This window comes from Mobula hypostoma, chromosome 7 (genome assembly GCF_963921235.1).
Source record: "Mobula hypostoma chromosome 7, sMobHyp1.1, whole genome shotgun sequence".
Taxonomy (NCBI): Eukaryota; Metazoa; Chordata; class Chondrichthyes; order Myliobatiformes; family Myliobatidae; genus Mobula; species Mobula hypostoma.
The window spans coordinates 76,930,714-76,949,628 of record NC_086103.1 but is presented as its reverse complement, the minus strand read 5'-3'; the positions used below and the strand labels follow the sequence as shown (position 1 = coordinate 76,949,628).

Genomic DNA, 18,915 nt, shown 5'->3' with positions numbered 1-18,915 from the left:
GGGAAGCAAGTTCTCCTATCCACTAGGTGAATAAGTTTCTTTGGCGCTCAGTGCAGAGTGGCCTATACCTTGAGCTGTTTCTCCATCTTTAGAACCAAAAGTCACAACCTCATATCTATCCTGTCAGTTCCTATAAGGAATTTTTATGTTTCAATCAGATAATTTCTCCTTTAAATTTGAATTATAGGCTAGGTCTGTCTGCATAATCTCTCCTCTTATGATCAACCTGTCGAACTATAAATCAATCTAATGAATGTTCACTGCTCTCCATTTAACATGGTTCCTAGACCTCATCTGTTCTCAGTATTCCAAATGTGGGCTCATTGATGCTCAATATAATTGAAGCAAAGCCTCCCTTTTACACAGTGCCAGTTGCCATTTGCAATTCCTAGTATTTTGGAAGATGACAGATTCTCCAAAGATACCTCTTTTAAAAACCTTGGGATACATAATCAGTCCTGGGGATTTATTGGCTTTCAGTGCCATTCATTTCTTCAGTAATTTGTTTTTTGGAGTCAATACGAATTTCTTCCAGCTTTTCATTCTGCCTATCCTGTTGTTCTCCACACTTTTCAAGAGGTATTTTTGGTGTCATCGTCTTTGAAGTTGAGCACAAAGTATTTGTTCATTTGTGCTTTTGTTCTCTTATCTTAGTGTATAAAAGACTTGGATTTTTAAGTGTGACTACAAGTGATGATAGCATATTCACTTTTTAGCACTGTTTTGATTTTGATGCAATGTCACTGTTTGCCCCTTCGAGGCACATATATTCTTCTTGAGGTGGGAAGTCAAAAAAAATGTCATTAGTTCAAGTGTCATTAGCTTGCACTAATTATTCTTTGTCTTATTGCAGACATGCTATTGAGGTGAACAAAAGAGATTACAGAGCTTGGTATGGACTTGGGCAGACGTATGAAATCCTCAAGATGCCATTTTATTGTTTGTATTATTACAGACGAGCTCATCAGTTGAGGTAAGGGAGTGCAGATGTCAAGACTGCAACTCAGTGAAAACTTAAATTAATATATCTTTTGCATAGTTTGCCCAAGATGATATTCAGTTATAGATTTATTTTCACAGTAGGATTTTTTGACTGATTTTTTGAACTAGGCCTTTGCAAGAATAATTGGAATGGGAGAAATTATTTTTTACATTTCAGCCTTTTTTGAGAATTTTGTATTGGTTCTAATTTTGTTAAATATCTTTACTTTGTCAGACTCATTACTTTTAAAGGGGACTTGCCATCGAACAATTTTATTAGAATTGTATATGTATATTCTGATCAAGAGCTTGATGACTTTAAACTAAAACAAACTGTAGCCTAATGATTTGTGAAACTTGTTATTTACATAATTTATATAATGTGTTCACAGCATAAAGCTTGGTGTATACTATATTAAGCTGATTGAGGAGTACTCAATATTTATTTATTTAGAGGTACAGAATGGGAAAGGCCCTTCTGGCCTAACAAGCCACACTGCCCTGCAACCCCCCAATTTAGGGAGTCCTTGTGCAGGATTCTCTAAAGGTTAACTTGCAGGTTGAGTGGGTGGTAAAGGGGCAAATGCAATGTTCGCATTCATTTCGAGAGGACTAGAATATAAAAGCAAGGATGTAATGCTGAGGCTTTATAAGGCATTGGTCAGACCGCACTTGAAGTATTGTGAGCAGTTTTGGTCCCCTTATCTAAGATGGGATGTGCTGGCATTGGAGAGAGTCCAAAGGACGTTCACGAGAATTTCAGGAATAAAAGGGTTAAGTATGAGGAATGTTTGATGGTCCTGGTTCTGTACTCGCTGAAGTTTAGAAGAATGCAGGACGTCTCATTGAAACCTATTGAATATTGAAAGGCCAAGATGGAATAGATGTGGAAAGATGCTTCCTTTAGTGAGTCTAGGATCAGAGGCCGCAGCCTCAGAATAGAGGGATGTTCATTTAGAATAGAGATGAGGAATTTCTTTAGCCAGAGGGTGGTGAATCGGTGGAATTAATTGCCACAGAGCAACTGTGGAGGCCAAGTCATTGGATATATTTAATCAGGGCGTCAAAGGTTATAGAAACATAGAAACATAGAAAATAGGTGCAGGAGTAGGCCATTCGGCCCTTCGAGCCTGCACCGCCATTTATTATGATCATGACTGATCATCCAACTCAGAACCCAGCCTTCCCTCCATACCCCCTGACCCCTGTAGCCACAAGGGCCATATCTAACTTCCTTTTAAACATAGCTAATGAACTGGACTCAACAGTTTGCTGTGGCAGAGAATTCCACAGATTCACCACTCTCTGTGTGAAGAAGTTTTTCCTAATCTCGGTCCTAAAAGGCTTCCCCTCTATCCTCAAACTGTGACCCCTCGTTCTGGACCTCCCCAACATCGGGAACAATCTTCCCGCATCTAGCCTGTCCAATCCCTTTAGGATCTTATACGTTTCAATCAGATCCCCCCTCAATCTTCTAAATTCCAACGAGTACAAGCCCAGTTCATCCAGTCTTTCTTCATATGAAAGACCTGCCATCCCAGGAATCAATCTGGTGAACCTTCTTTGTACTCCCTCTATGGCAAAGATGTCTTTCCTCAGATTAGGGGACCAAAACTGCACACAATACTCCAGGTGTGGTCTCACCAAGGCCTTGTACAACTGCAGTAGTACCTCCCTGCTCCTGTACTCGAATCCTCTCGCTATAAATGCCAGCATACCGTTCGCCTTTTTCACCGCCTGCTGTACCTGCATGCCCACTTTCAATGACTGGTGTATAATGACACCCAGGTCTCGTTGCACCTCCCCTTTTCCTAATCGGCCACCATTCAGATAATAATCTGTTTTCCTATTTTTGCCACCAAAGTGGATAACTTCACATTTATCCACATTAAATTGCATCTGCCATGAGTTTGCCCACTCACCCAACCTATCCAAGTCACCCTGCATCCTCTTAGCATCCTCCTCACTGCTAACACTGCCACCCAGCTTCGTGTCATCCGCAAACTTGGAGATGCTGCATTTAATTCCCTCATCCAAGTCATTAATATATATTGTAAACAACTGGGGTCCCAGCACTGAGCCTTGCGGTACCCCACTAGTCACCGCCTGCCATTCTGAAAAGGTCCCGTTTATTCCCACTCTTTGCTTCCTGTCTGCTAACCAATTCTCCACCCACACCAATACCTTACCCCCAATACCGTGTGCTTTAAGTTTGCACACTAATCTCCTGTGTGGGACCTTGTCAAAAGCCTTTTGAAAATCCAAATATACCACATCCACTGGTTCTCCCCTATCCACTCTACTAGTTACATCCTCAAAAAATTCTATGAGATTCGTCAGACATGATTTTCCTTTCACAAATCCATGCTGACTTTGTCCGATCATTTCACCGCTTTCCAAATGTGCTGTTATCACATCCTTGATAACTGACTCCAGCAGTTTCCCCACCACCGACGTTAGGCTAACCGGCCTATAATTCCCCGGTTTCTCTCTCCCTCCTTTTTTAAAAAGTGGGGTTACATTAGCCACCCTCCAATCCTCAGGAACTAGTCCAGAATCTAACGAGTTTTGAAAAATTATCACTAATGCATCCACTATTTCTTGGGCTACTTCCTTAAGCACTCTAGGATGCAGACCATCTGGCCCTGGGGATTTATCTGCCTTCAATCCCTTCAATTTACCTAACACCACTTCCCTACTAACATGTATTTCACTCAGTTCCTCCATCTCACTGGACCCTCTGTCCCTTACTATTTCTGGAAGATTATTTATGTCCTCCTTAGTGAAGACAGAACCAAAGTAATTATTCAATTGGTCTGCCATGTCCTTGCTCCCCATAATCAATTCACCTGTTTCTGTCTGCAGGGGACCTACATTTGTCTTTATCAGTCTTTTCCTTTTTACATATCTATAAAAGCTTTTACAGTCCGTTTTTATGTTCTCTGCCAGTTTTCTCTCATAATCTTTTTTCCCCTTCCTAATTAAGCCCTTTGTCCTCCTCTGCTGAACTCTGAATTTCTCCCAGTCCTCAGGTGAGCCACTTTCTCTGGCTAATTTGTATGCTACTTCTTTGGAATTGATACTATCCCTAATTTCTCTTGTCAGCCACGGGTGCACTACCTTCCTTGATTTATTCTTTTGCCAAACTGGGATGAACAATTGTTGTAGTTCATCCATGCAATCTTTAAATGCCTGCCATTGCATATCCACCGTCAATCCTTTAAGTGTCATTTGCCAGTCTATCTTAGCTAATTCACGACTCATACCTTCAAAGTTACCCCTCTTTAAGTTCAGAACCTTTGTTTCTGAATTAACTATGTCACTCTCCATGTTAATGAAGAATTCCACCATATTATGGTCACTCTTATCCAAGGGGCCTCTCACGACAAGATCGCTAATTAACCCTTCCTCATTGCTCAAAACCCAGTCCAGAATAGCCTGCTCTCTAGTCGGTTCCTCGACATGTTGGTTCAAAAAACCATCCCGCATACATTCCAAGAAATCCTCTTCCTCAGCACCTTTACCAATTTGGTTCACCCAGTCTACATGTAGATTGAAGTCACCCATTATAACTGCTGTTCCTTTATTGCACACATTTCTAATTTCCTGTTTAATACCATCTCCGACCTCACTACTACTGTTAGGTGGCCTGTACACAACTCCCACCAGCGTCTTCTGCCCCTTAGTGTTACGCAGCTCTACCCATATCAATTCCACATCTTCCCGGCTTATGTCCTTCCTTTCTATTGCGTTAATCTCTTTTTTAACCAGCAACGCCACCCCACCTCCCCTTCCTTCATGTCTATCCCTCCTGAATATTGAATATCCCTGAATGTTGAGCTCCCATCCCTGGTCACCCTGGAGCCATGTCTCTGTGATCCCAACTATATCATAATCATTAATAACAATCTGCACTTTCAATTCATCCACCTTATTACGAATGCTCCTTGCATTGACACATAAAGCCTTCAGGCGCTCTTTTACAACTCTCTTAGCCCTTTTTAATGCTTGCCCTGGATTTGTCGGCCTGCCACTTTTACTTTTCCCCTTTGTACTTTTTGCTTCTACGCTCACTTTACACCCCTCTGTCTCTCTGCACTGGTTCCCATCCCTCTGTTGTGAACTAACCTCCTCACACCTAGCCTCTTTAATTTGATTCCCACCCCCCAACCATTCTAGTTTAAAGTCACCTCAGTAGCCCCCGCTAATCTCCCTGCCAGGATATTGGTCCCCCTAGGATTTAAGTGTAACCCGTCCTTTTTGTACAGGTCACGCCTGCACCAATAGAGGTCCCAATGATCCAAAAACTTGAATCCCTGCCCCCTGCTCCGCCACGCATTTATCCTCCACCTCATCGCATTCCTACTCTCACTGTCGCGTGGCACAGGCAGTAATCCCGAGATTACTACCTTTGCGGTCCTTTTTCTCAACTCCCTTCCTAGCTCCCTATATTCTTCTTTCAGGACCTCATCCCTTTTCCTACCTATGTCATTGTTACCTATATGTACCAGGACCTCTGGCTCTTCACCCTCCCACTTCAGGATATCTTGGACACGATCAGAAATATCCCGGACCCTGGCACCAGGGAGGCAAACTACCATCCGAGTCTCTGGACTGCGTCCACAGAATCGCCTATCTGACCCCCTTACTATCGAGTCCCCTATCACAACTGCCCTCCTCTTCCTTGCCCTACCCTTCTGAGCTACAGGGCCAGACTCTGTGCCGGAGGCAGGGCCACTGTCGCTTCCCCCGGGTAAGCTGTCCCCTCCAACAGTACTCAAACAGGAGTACCTGTTGTTAAGGGGCACAGCCACCGGGGTACTCTCCATCACCTGCCTTTTCCCCTTCCCCCTCCTAACCGTGACCCACTTGTCTGCCTCCCGTGGCCCCGGCGTGACCACCTGCCTTCCACTCCTCTCTATCACCTCCTCGCTCTCCCTGACCAGACGAAGGTCATCGAGCTGCAGCTCCAGTTCCGTAACACGGTCCCTTAGGAGCTGCATCTCGATGCACTTGGCGCAGATGTAGACGTCCGGGAGGCTTGGAGACTCCAGGGCCTCCCACATCCGACACCGAGAACAGCAAACTGCCCTCACAGTCATAATGCCCCTCTCCTCAAATAGCAACAGAAAATGAATGTCAAACCTTCCTCGCCTCGCCCACTTCCGCCTAAGCCCGTTGAGCCAAAGCCCTTAAGTCTTCACTCTGCTCCCGGCTCACTCCGCAGCCCGCAAACTACGCTGCCCGCTCTATGAGGCTCTGTTCCTTTTAAATCTGCCGCGCTGCACTGCCCGACGTCACACGCCTGCGCAGTCCCGCCTCTCAGAAAGCCGTTGGAGAAAAAAAATAACGAAAATTTCAAAATTTATGGGGAGAAGGCAGGAGAATGGGGATAATAGATCAGCAATGATGGAATGACATTGCAAATTCGGTGGACCAAATTGCCTAATTTTGCTCCTGTCTTATGGTCTATTTAACATCACCCTAATCAGAGGACAATTTACGATGACTAACTAACTTGCTAATTTACACCCCTACAATTAAGGATGAATATCATCCCAATACTTTGCCTCGTTCTCCAAGTTATCACCATCTCAATTATTGACTTTTCTCCACAGACCCAATGACTCTAGAATGCTCATTGCATTGGGTGAATGTTATGAAAAGTTGAGCCAGCTAGCTGAAGCCAAAAAGGTAACTTCCAGGTTTTTATTCAGGACTTAAATTTTTAAGTGCAACTACAAGTGATGATACAACTGCATAGCATTATGTTCAACTAATTATTTACAACTAATGGTCACTCATTTTTAAGAACATTGAAACTAATTAAGCATTCTGTATGCTCTGTTCAATACTGAAAACAACCTTGTAACACTGTTTAGCAGCCTGATTAGCCTTGAGAATATTAAGATTGTTATTTTGGTATACAACTGCATAGCATTATGTTCAACCTACTTTTGAATGTCATCTGAAAATTAATTATTTGTTTTTCTTTCTAATTGCCAGTGTTACTGGAGGGCTTTTTCTGTTGGTGATGTAGAGAAAATGGCTTTGGTGAAACTAGCAAAGTAAGTACCAGTGAGTGGGTAGTGTGGTGTTATCCTTCACGGTTAAGAGAATGTATTGTGAAAGGTGTTTTTCAATATTCTTTTCAACTGCCAAGATGTGAAATGCCCAGACAATGCAAACCAAGCAGCTCACTGCAGTCTTCAGTCATTCAGGGTTTCACTTAGTGATCTGTGTTGCTGTGACCAAATGTTAACATTTTCTTTCATCATTTTGCAGAATTCATGAGCAGATGGGTGAATCTGATCAAGCAGCTCAGTGCTACATCAAATATGTCCAAGACATCTGTGATTGTGGGGTAAGTTTCTTCTGCATGGTTCACAGGCAAAGCAGCACTGATTATATAGTATCTGATGCCTTGAATTCATGATGGGCTTTATGATGCTGACACTCCATCTACATCACTTAAAAGCTTTCTTGTAACATTTGATGACAAATAGAGCTACCAGCTTTCAGAATTCAACTCTTAAAACAAGTAATCAATTCCAGCTATCTAAAGACTTGTTAGTTCGTGATGGTGTTTTTGAGTGAAAGGAAGTTCTCCCCCCTCACCACCTCTTAACCATAGCAGCTAATTCTGAGGCCTGGGTCAATTTTGATAATACAGTCACTCAATGGAAATGGATACAGATGATGTCAGAGCCAGTGAGCACTGGTAAAGATCAGGATGGTAATCCTAATTGAGGTACATTCCTGAGTGTAGAAAGTATTTTCTTTATGATTCAGCCAGGTTACAAGCTGTATGAGAATGCACAATGCTGATCCACCCATAACATCTTCCTGTGCAATGTAGTGAATATTCTTGCATCACTTGAAGGTTGTGGAAAATTAAGTTAGGAAAGAAGTAACATTATATTGTAACTTTATTTTGGTTGCGGAAATGCAGCTCTGCATGAGTGAAGGACTTGCTCTGCTGCAACAAATTACACATCCTCTAATATTAGTCTTGTAATTTGCAGTTGAGTAAATTCAGTATATGTACAGAACAATTCAGATGTCTTTTGGCTCCATTTTAAAGTTATTCTAATTTAATTTTGTTCAAATCTTTAGGAAATTCTGGAGCATCATGAAATGAGCACTGCATTTCGGGCCTTGGCTCAATATTATTTCAAATGTAACCGGTGGGATGAGTCATCAGTCTGTGCACAGAAGTGTTGCGATTACAATGATGTAAGTCTCAATCCTGTATCTTTTTAGAAGCTAGAGTAGAAGGAAACTTACTATTTGGTGGGTACAGAATCAGGAAGTGTGCAGGTTGATAGAACTACGTAATCAGTGAAAACTGAATTAACATATGCCTTCCCAGATTTGGGTTTTAAGTATGCATTTGATGGTTTAGGATAGGGGAATGAAGGGATATGACTTCTGTACAGTTGGTTAGATTAACAAGCCACTGAGAACACCAAGTAGCTGATCAGCATATTCAAAGATTGACCTATTTTCTGTTTTTAAACAAGAATTAAAAGAACAGTTTTGGATTTTAAGTGATTTTTTTTTCCAGACTAGAGAAGAAGGAAAAGCTCTGCTCAGACAGATTTCACAACTGCGAAACCATGCTGATGCATCACCAACAACTGTGCCTGCTGATGTATCAAGGACATTTGGCCCTGGAGTTAACACTCCCTCTACAAAATTACCTCCACTCAATCTTTCCTCCATTACACCGTGAAACTACAGTAAAACAGACTCTAGCTGTTTGGAATGAAGACTACTACTGGCAACTGAATCTGCAGTTTAATTTACTTTCATTCATCCATTTCTGCTCAGTAAAATATACTACTTTCACACTTAAAATCTACTTTTAAGCATCTTAATTGACTTCATGAATGTTGATGGGAAATGAAAGAATTTCAGCTGGACCTCCAGATTTGAGACTCATGACCTGAACTCAATCCCTGGAACAGATCAAATCAAAATACAAGGTTCAAGATGTTACATTAGTTAACTGGTTAGAGGAGGGCATTACTGTAACAATTCACTTAAGTTTGGGTTATGTAAAAAAATGGGTGAACCATCTAAAAAGGCTGCTTCTATTAACTGTAAAATGTAGCCAATCTTCCATTAGATTCAAAAGAGCCTAGAGTTCCATTCCTACTGTTATGTTAAAATAAACCCAAAGCTACTTGAACAACTTCACTTGGATATACTGTAGGCTAAATAAGTTTGTTAAAATTTCATTGCAATTATCTGATGTTGCTGGATATGCATGCTAATATACTTCAGAACAGACTATAGTGTTAAACAATTTTAATTTCCCTCATTTCATATCTATGCACAGCAAGATGCAAGCATTACAAAGTTATACCAACAGTAGTGTGTGAAGTACAGGACTGGGGGTCTTATTTTACAAATGCTTTTCTTTTTAAAATCTCAGCTAACCAAAGCATACTTTTTGTAATGCAGTGGTTACCTGTCCAGATTATCAGAAATCTCATTGAACAGTTAAATTTTTCATTTAACTGCTTTGATTTTGGTTGTTAGGCACAAGGTGTTCATTACATAGTATGTAAACACGTCTTAATAAAAATAGTAATAGTGCTTGGGATGTGATATGTAACCATTATCCATTGCATTTGTATTAAATGATTTAATGTAAATACCACAAGAACATTTATGGATTATTAAAAATAATCGATTTGTTCAACATTGTAAGGCACAGAAAACTCTTCACATTCTCAGAAAGTGGAAACTCATGACAGTTTACAATTTTTTGGTGCAAAATGTTTCCCTTCAACTGAATAATCTGAAGTTCTTTGGAATATATAGGAAGCACAAGGTTAATTCAAATTATTTAAAATAGGAGAGCTTTACATATAACTAGCTCAAAAGTTCAAGGTTAATACTTAATGCAGATGTTTAAAATACAAAAGATCATCCCATGACTCTACAAAACAAGTGGATCAACTTCATTGAAATTCTTAATTCTACTTTTTCCAAAAGTGATCATTCTTGCCCATTCATATATGAATTCCCTATAAACCATTTAATGCCATAAACAAACACTTTCTGGTACACAGTCTTCCAACACCATATCCACTCATTCTAAAAATAAAAAACCATGGAGAAAATCCTTACTATAAATAGTTCATTGAACCTAATTTTCAAATGGAATATAGTCCATAAGCCAACTGTGACCCACTAATAATTCACTTGATATTTTGCTTCCACACGATGTAGTGGCTTGTCCAGCTTTGCCCGTGAACGCAGAATATAAGTGGAAGGAGTGGCAGCACGCTGCAGGTTGGCACGCCTCAGTGGGGTCAGGAAACCAGCTAGGAAGGGCTTCTTTTCAAGGGGCGGTTGATTTTCAATGTTGCCAGCACACCGACGCTTGTTGCAGCCAGGAACCTCCTGGAGGTGACGGACTGTGTGATACTGCTCTGCAATGCAGGTGTTTTTGCGTTTCATGTCCAACTTCAGCAAAATCATAAGTTTCTGTAGCTCTGCCAATGTGTGATCCTGCCAGAAAGACATTCAATATTAAGTTTCCTAGCAAAAGTAATTACCAGGGACAGTGACATTACATTAAAACATTAATGAATTTTGCTTCTCTTGCATAGAAATTCCCAGCCAGACACAAATTAAGGGAATTTGCTCATTTGATCCAAATCACTAAAAACAAAAAAAAAGCATCAAGCTCCTTCAGCCTATATGATGCTGCACACCTTCCCAGAGCAGTGACTGAACCCAATGGAAAGTCTAGTTGATAAAAGCATGTTAGATTTGATACTAATCAATGCAGACTATCAAAACCCAGTTCATATCTCTGATCTGTTTTGATTTAATTCAATTATAGATAGCATATCTATGAGAATTAGCATTGAAATTAAATAGAAATTCTTCCACTAACATGTTAATAACTTAGTCATATTATGATTGCTTTGAACTGTCAAATGACCCAAGAGGAAGAACGGTCACTTCAACATATTCAATGTCTGTTACTTTTATAGGAATGCAAGACTTGGCATGTTGAGGCTAAATTACATCTCTAGGACCACAGGTTTCTTAACAACACCCAGAGTTAAACAAGGGTTTTACTCAAATCTTTCAATTTTTATTACAAGTCACCGTTTCACACTTATTGACTTGCCACAGCAATGTACAGAGTGATCCTACAACTCAATACTCAGCTTTATTCTCAAATCAACAAAAATGCTAGCTTTAGCTGGTGTTTTGAAGTGGGGAAATTCAAACACGAGATGAAATCACCAGAACTCAATGAAAGGTTATGCACTTTTCCCAAAAACAATGGGAGCAATGGAAAAAGATTTTTAAAAATTAGGGCAGCACAACATGGTGATTAGCACAACACTTTACAGTACAGAAGACCTGGGTTTATTTTACACCCGTGGTTTGTAAGAAGCTCGTTTGCTCTGTGACTGGGTTCCTGCAGACACACTTTAAATGTGTTAGGCCTGTTAGTAAGGTACAGAAAGGAAACACTGGTGGTGCAGGTAATTTGAAGAGAGTTGGAGTGGTAGAAAAAAAGTAAGTTACTAAATTTGTTCAGGGAGATTCACAAGAGCTCTTTCAGTGTATTGTGCTGCTTGGTTTCTGCACCCAAGAAAGATTTATATGGCTTGATGTCAATTAAGCTACAGTTGCCTAAATTGCCCAAACAAGAGATAGAAGAAAATTGTTGTTCGTCCATCGTACGTCGATGAGGACCTCGACACCCTTATTGATGGTGTCGAGACTAGCGCGTGATTTGGATTTAAGTGAGGGAGAGTTGCGCAGCGTCAGCCTCAGCCTCACTGTCTCCCCAATTCCCATCTGGATTCAGTGGCATGACAGAGTCGAGACGGCTGGAGATGGGACTAGGCGCAGTGGATGACCAGGACGTCTTCTGTGTCTTGTCCTGCTCTACACGTTCTACGACGCTTGCAGAGACCGCCTTCTTGACTGTTGGATCTTCCATTGGTGTCGTCCGCTCAATCCGCCGGAGTCTGTCTTCACATGCTGGGATAGACAACTCCCTATCTCACCGAGGGTTTGAGACCCGTCAGCTACCCTCACCTGGTTTAGCCAGCTTGTCGAAGCCCTTGCCTGGGGTGTGGCCGCTGTCACATGCAAACAGCTACGGGGAGCCACAGGTGAGAGCTGAGTGCCAGGTGGGGACCAAAGGTGGACTAACCGTCTTGAAAAGGACGCGACATGTTACCCCACCAGAAAATTACTATGTATTCACTATATATCTCAGCCTCCAGTGAGATTTTGCCAAAGCAGATACCAATAGGATGCTTTCTCCATCTGAAGTGTCCAGAAGCAGGAGGCAGAGACCCAGAGGAATTTGTACTTGGACCACAGCTTTCCAAAACACCTTCCATGTATTTATCCAAACTTCTCTTAAATTTTACAATTGAATCCAAATCGACCACTTCCACTGGCAGCTCATTCTACACTTGCTGAGTTTATTTCCCTCTCGAGTTTTCCTTCAATATTCCACCTTTCACTCTTAACCCATGACCTCTGCTCAGAATTCCAAATACTTTTAATCCTTTGTTGGAGCTGTGGATATTCAGTGGTTGAGGTTACTCAGCTTTGGATACTAAGAAAATAACAATTTGGGAACCAATAGAGAAAGTGGACCTGAGCACAGCATTAGTCACGTCAAACTGAATGACGGAGCAGATTCAATGCACGGTTGCCCTATTCCTATTTGTGAGCAGAGTTGAGACCCTTGTTTAAGAAAAGACATGCTGTCATTGGGGAGGGTTCAGAGGGGAATCACAAAAATGATTTGAGAATGAAAGGCTGATTGTATATTGAGTGATTGATGGCTCTGGGCCTTTAGTCACTGGAACTTAGAAGAGTGGAGGAGGATCTCATTGAAACCTATCAGGCACTGAAAGGCCTTGATAGAATGGATGTGGAGAGGATGTTTCCTACAGTTGGTGAGTCAAGGACCAGAGGGCACAGCCTCAATGCCCATTTAGAACAGATGAGGCAGGATTTCTTCAGCCAGAGTGTGGTGAAAATGGAATTCGTTGCCACAGGTGGCTGTGGAGGCAAAGTCTGTGTATATATTGCTGAGATTGATAGATTCTTGATCTAATCAGAGCATGAAAGGTTACGGGGAGAAGGCAGAAGATTGGGGTGGAGCAGCCATGATGAAATGGGCCAAATGATCCAATTCTGCTCCCATGTCTATTTCTCATGGCTAGTTTACTTTGTTGCTCAGAAGCCAAAGCCAAACCCAACAGCTCACCACCACTCCTCGAACCTGGAAAAATCATGCAAAGTATTTTCTCTATTTTGGAAGAGAAACATTGCTAAAAACAGAACCTACCAACTGCAAATATAAAAGGCAGAAGATTGCAAGTAGATCTGTTTAGGCTATTGTGGTTTATTTGGTAAGTTTTTTCCTTTTGAGATAACTGCATTCAGATCCCTCCCAATACAAAAAAAAAAGCAGCTTTCACAGGCTTCACACTTTTACCTGAGCAAATAGTTCGGAAGTATTATACGGACATGGTTGCGAGGCTTTCCACATAACTACATTTCTGAACATGTGTGAACAACCAGGATCACTGTGGGTGGGATCTATTCTCAGGTTTCCAACGTACCTGTTTCAACATTAGATCTTTGCATTTGGCTAGAGTATGTCGCAGTTTCTCTGCTTCAGTGTTATGGCAACATGCTCTCTCTGATGTTTGCAATATCTGCTCTATTTTCTGTAACTCCTTCTGCAACGTTTTTGCATGCTGAAAAATAGATACGTAGATTACCAAATGAGTAGAATCATGCATATTTGTAATAATTCTGTAAAATAACCCTAAAAGAAACAGCAAGCATTTCTGATCAATGACTTTTCATCAGGGCAATGAGGCAAGGTTTTCAATTCTGCGCAAAACCATCAAGAAACCAGCTCACATGTAGCAGTTACCCAATAACTTGATCTACTTGTACTAATCATACAAATCAAGCATTCTCATTAAGCTCTGTTCTATATTGGTGCAGATCAGATATTAGTTTCTCACTATTATCATGAAGCAGCTATTAGTGGGAATTCAAAGTATAATTATGCAGTATTGTAGCCACAAAATTAGAAGGTTAAATATGATAATGCAGACCAAGGAGGAAAACCAAAACTTACCTTCTGTCCCTCTTCTAGTTTTCGGTCTGCGTTATTTGTAAGGTGTTTCACTCCAGCAGGAGGCTCCACCATTTCTTTGTATCGCTTCAATTCTGTTAAGATGGCCAAAAAGCAAGTACTTCATTAATCTACCAGGCAAACCTTTAGTCCAAAATAGCAATGATAAATGACAAAGGTGCTAGTGAAATCCACCTTCAAAATACTCATCTGGAAGGGGTAGATGTTTAAAAAGGTACTTTTCTATTTTGTTTCCTGACCAATTGAAGACAGAATGGCAGACTGCTTTAATACTGAATTTCTTCAAGTTGGAAGCATTGTTCCTTAAAACACTATAGCACATTACAGGCCCTTTGGCCCACGATGTTGTGCTAATCATTTATTAAACTACTCCAAGATCACTCTAATGCTTCCCTCTCACGTGCCTATATTTTTCTCTCATACGTGTTTATCTAAGAGTCTCCTAAATGTACCTAATGTATCTGCCGCTCCCACCACCCATGGCAGAACATTTCATGCACCCACCATGATGTTAAAGAAAAACACCCACATCTGACATTCCCTCTATACTTTCCGTAAATCACCTTAAAATTATGCCTTCTCACATTAGTCATTTCTGCTCTGGGAAAAGACGATAGCTGTCCACTATCAATGCCTCTCATCATAATATGCACTTCTATCAAGTCGCTTCTCATCCTCCTTCAGTCTAAAGAGAAAGCCCTAGCTTGCTCAACTTTTGCTTATTAGGCATGCCCTCCGATCCAGACAGCATCTTGGTAAATCTCCTTTGTACTTTCTAATGCTTCCACATCCTTCATCTAATGAGGTGGCTAGAGTGTGGTTTAACTAGTTTTATAGAGCTGTAACATCACCTTGTGGCACTTGATCACTATCCCCCAACTATTTTAGGCCAACACACCATATGTCTTCTTAACTACCCTGTTGATTTGCATGGCAATTTTGAGGGATCTATGGATGTGGACCCAATGATTCCCCGTTTTTCTAAACTGCTAAAAATCTTGCATTGATCCTGTACTGTCCTCAAGTACAACCTTTCAAAGTGTATCACTTAACACTTTTCTGGATTAAACTTCATCTGCCACTTCTCAGCCCAACTCTGCAGATCAATGTCTCATTGTAGCCCAAGACAACCCTCTGCACCATCTTACAATACCACCAGCTGTGTCATCTGCAAACTTACTAACCTACCCTTCAACTTCCTCATCCAAGTCATTTATAAAAATCACTTAAGAGCAGAGGTCCCGGAACAGTTCCATGCAGACTACCACTGGGCACCAACCTCCAGGTGGAATACTCTACCACCATCCTCTACCTTCTGAGGAAAACCAGCTCCAGATCTATACTGCCATGCCTCCAAACTTTTGAAGGAGTCTACCATGGGAAACTGCCAAATGGGTTACCAAAATATACCACATCCACTGCTCGACCTTCAACAATGCCTCATCGTTTCCTCGAAGATTTCAATCAGGCTCATGAGGTGCAACCTGCCCCCTCATAAAGTCATAATGAACATCCATATATCAGTCCATAGCTCCTAATACTCAAATCCCATCTCCAAGAATCCTCTTCAATAGTTTTCCCACCAATAACAGAAGACTCACACGTCTGTAATTCCCCAGGATTATCCCCATGACCTTTCTTGAGTGAAGGAAGAGCATTTGCTACCCTCTAATCCTGTAGCTGGCGTGGATGCAAAGATATAGACAAAGGCACAGCACTCTTTTCCTTCACTTCCCTTCGTGACCTGGGGTATAATCCCATCCAGCCCCGGGGACTTATCTATTCCAATGTTTTTAAAGTCTCAGCACATCCCTTCTTAATGTTGACATACTAGCCCATTCTACACTGCCCTCACATTCATCAAGGTACCTCACACTGGTGACAACTGAAACAAAAGTATTCATTAAGATCCATCGTTACCTTCATGCACATTTCCTCTTTTATCGATGATTGGTCACTAGTCATCCTCCTGTTGATACATGTAGAACACCTTGGGTTTTCCTTAATGTTACTCACCAGTGCCTGCATGTTCCCTCCAGACGCTCCCAAGTCCTTTCTTAAGCCACTTCCTGGCTACCGTACAACTCTCAAAAAGTTGACTGGCTTGCTTCTTGATCTCTATTCAAGCTGAGTTCCTTCACCCTACTATCCTTTCCCTGCCTCAATTAGGACAAATCGGTATCCCATGCAAGTGCACCCTAAACAACCTCTACATTTCCATTGTATAATTTCTCTTTCCCAAATTCCTACCTACGAGCATCATACTTTTACATACTGTCTGCTCCTATCCCACTAGTAAGAAAATGGTTTACTGTGACTACACTCTTAGAACCTCTACTCTAACACATCATATCCATTCAACCTGACATTGATCATGCAAAATGGACTGACAGCAACCAGGGGTTGCTGCAAATTGAGTGATGCTGCTGCTTCTGCCTCGCTGCACTGAACTCTCCTCATAAAGGAATGTTTATTTAGTTCTGTAAATGATTTGAAACCACTTTTTTAAAACATCGAGTAAATTATTCACTTTTCAGTAAGTGATGTAAAATTCCAAAGTCTGACCAGATTTACTGCTAATGGTTAACAAAGTCCCAAAGTAAATTGGATCTATCAACCAGTTTCTCCAAAAGTATTCACCTTACATTTTGAAATAGAGTAGGGCTGACCACAAAGTGGTTACCTATTAGACAATCCTTGCAACATTTCTCTCCTCTTTAGCTATTTTATAGATATAAAAACATTACCAGACCAAATACACTCACCCTCTGCATTGAAAGCTGCTTCAGCCTTGCTTTGTTCCAGCTCTGCTTTTGTATTCACCAGCATCAGCTGAACAGAATGCAGCTCATTTCTGAGGCTCACACTGGCCAAACGAGTGGACCGCCTCTTTGGCTGACTAGTGGACTTCCGTTCCGCCTTCAGTTGCTGAATAGTTGCTTCCAGTTCCTGTATTCTCTTTGACTTGAGGAAGGAGGAAAAAAAGAATCCAAGCTTACTTCAGTGATGGGTAAATTAAAGATTCACAAGACAGGATTCACAAGCATTTGGAGAATTATAGTCAGCATGGCCTCATGAGTCTGTTTGAATTTTTTTTGAGGAGGTACATCGATGAAGGCAGGGCAGTGGATGTAATGTATACGTATTTTGGTAAGGCATTTGATAAGGTTCCCCAAGGTAAGCTCATCCAGGAAGATGGGCATGGGATCCAGGGCATCTTGGTTGTGTGGATATAGAATTATCATGCCCAAAGAAAGCAGGTAGTTGTAGATGAATCATATTCTGCCTGAAGGTCAATGATAAGTGGTGTTCTTCAGGGATCTGTTCTTGAATTTTATAATTAACTCAGGTGAGGAAGTAGAAGGGTGGATTAGCAAGTTTGCAGATGAATGTGAAGGTTGGCATGTTGTGGATAGTGTAGATGGTTATCTTAAGTTGCAATGGGACAATGATAGGACACAAAGCTGGACTCAGAAGTGGCAGAGGCAGTTTAATTCAGAAAATTGCAAAGTGATTTACTTTGAAACTCAAATTTAAAGGCAGAATGGGGTTAATGGCAGGATACTTGGCAGTGTAGAGAACAGAGGGATCTTGAGGTCCACCTCCCACAGATCCCTCAAAGTTGTCACGCAAATTCATAAGAAGGTGGTTAAGGTGTATGGTGTGTGGGTCTTCATAGTCGGGGGATTGAGCTCAAAAGTCACAAGGTAAAATACTGGCTGGACCACACTTGAAATAATGTGCTCAGTTATGGTCGCCTTATTAAAAGATGTGGAAGCTTTAGAGGGTGCAGAGAAAATGTACCAGGATGTTGCCAAGATTAGAGAGCATGCTTTATGAGAAGAGTTCGAGCAAGCTAGGGCTTTTTGGAACGGTCGGTGGGGGGGGGGGGGGGGGAGAAAATCAGAGGTGACTTGATACAATCCTGGCTTGCACAACCATATTGCACATAGAGGGCAGCATTACATTCCTTACTTTTATGTGCAATTCCCCTAGTAATCAAGTCTCCCAATGACAAGGGGAGCATTTGAGGATCTCATCTCTGATAAAGAAAAGCAGGATTTTTAAAAATTTTTTTTTTTTTTAATTGCACTTAATTTTGTTCATGAACAATTCAGTCAGTTTGGAGAACAGTATGCTGGGTATTGTAAAGATGCAAAAGGAAAGATAATAACATTACAGAAATTGGAAGACAAGTTTCAGTATGGCCTGCCTAACTGAACAGAAATAATAGTTGTACACTTAGCATCCTGACAATGTGACAAAGAACAAGTCTAGAGATCCCACCAGCCGGGCACTCTAATTAAAGTTTGTTCATTACATTCAGCTAACAGCTTGACTAGTCGAATAACTTCATAATCCAACTCCTTAGATTCTTTTCATCTGCAGAATTCCTGTTGTTTGCGTCCTTAGATTCTTCATATTTTGGCATTTATTGCATCACAATCATCACTGGCAAGGCCAAAGTGAGGTTGGCTTGTTAAAATGTGGCCATTTAAGAAGCTGCCCTTTCTGGAGTGGCAGCAAACAGTTGCTCTTGCCAGAGAAGTCACCAGGCTTTTCTGTCCAGTAAGCAACTGCAACCAAGCACTCTAACTTAATCCATACTCCTTTCCAGATGGGATCATTGAGGAATCAGTAGCCAGGTCCATTCACTACAGACTGAACAATAACAGTGGTTATGTAATTGGATAGTTATCTACAGACGTGAACTAAAGATGAGACCTAAGTTCAAATCTTATGACTTGAAGAAT

The 18,915-nt window shown here is 41.2% G+C and overlaps 2 protein-coding genes across 8 annotated transcripts in view; one reads left to right on the top strand and one right to left on the bottom strand.

Moving 5' to 3' along the window:
• The window catches only part of cdc23 (CDC23 (cell division cycle 23, yeast, homolog)), a 38,806-nt gene extending 30,088 nt beyond the window's left edge, over positions 1-8,718 (top strand). Inside the window, exons 11-16 of the mRNA XM_063053652.1 lie at positions 854-973; positions 6,600-6,675; positions 6,988-7,049; positions 7,267-7,345; positions 8,098-8,217; positions 8,549-8,718. Of these exons, the coding sequence (XP_062909722.1) occupies positions 854-973; positions 6,600-6,675; positions 6,988-7,049; positions 7,267-7,345; positions 8,098-8,217; positions 8,549-8,716 (625 nt within the window). The 3' untranslated portion in view covers positions 8,717-8,718. The remainder of the gene's footprint in view (positions 1-853; positions 974-6,599; positions 6,676-6,987; positions 7,050-7,266; positions 7,346-8,097; positions 8,218-8,548) is intronic.
• A 1,451-nt stretch (positions 8,719-10,169) lies between these two features.
• Positions 10,170-18,915, bottom strand: part of kif20a (kinesin family member 20A) — a 61,310-nt gene continuing 52,564 nt past the window's right edge. For all 7 annotated transcript variants that reach the window (XM_063053646.1, XM_063053644.1, XM_063053643.1 and 4 more), the window contains 4 exons: positions 16,927-17,125; positions 14,144-14,235; positions 13,614-13,751; positions 10,170-10,506 (listed from right to left, as the gene is read on the bottom strand). In XM_063053646.1, coding sequence (XP_062909716.1) covers positions 10,186-10,506; positions 13,614-13,751; positions 14,144-14,235; positions 16,927-17,125 — 750 coding nt within the window. In that variant the 3' untranslated portion in view covers positions 10,170-10,185. The remainder of the gene's footprint in view (positions 10,507-13,613; positions 13,752-14,143; positions 14,236-16,926; positions 17,126-18,915) is intronic.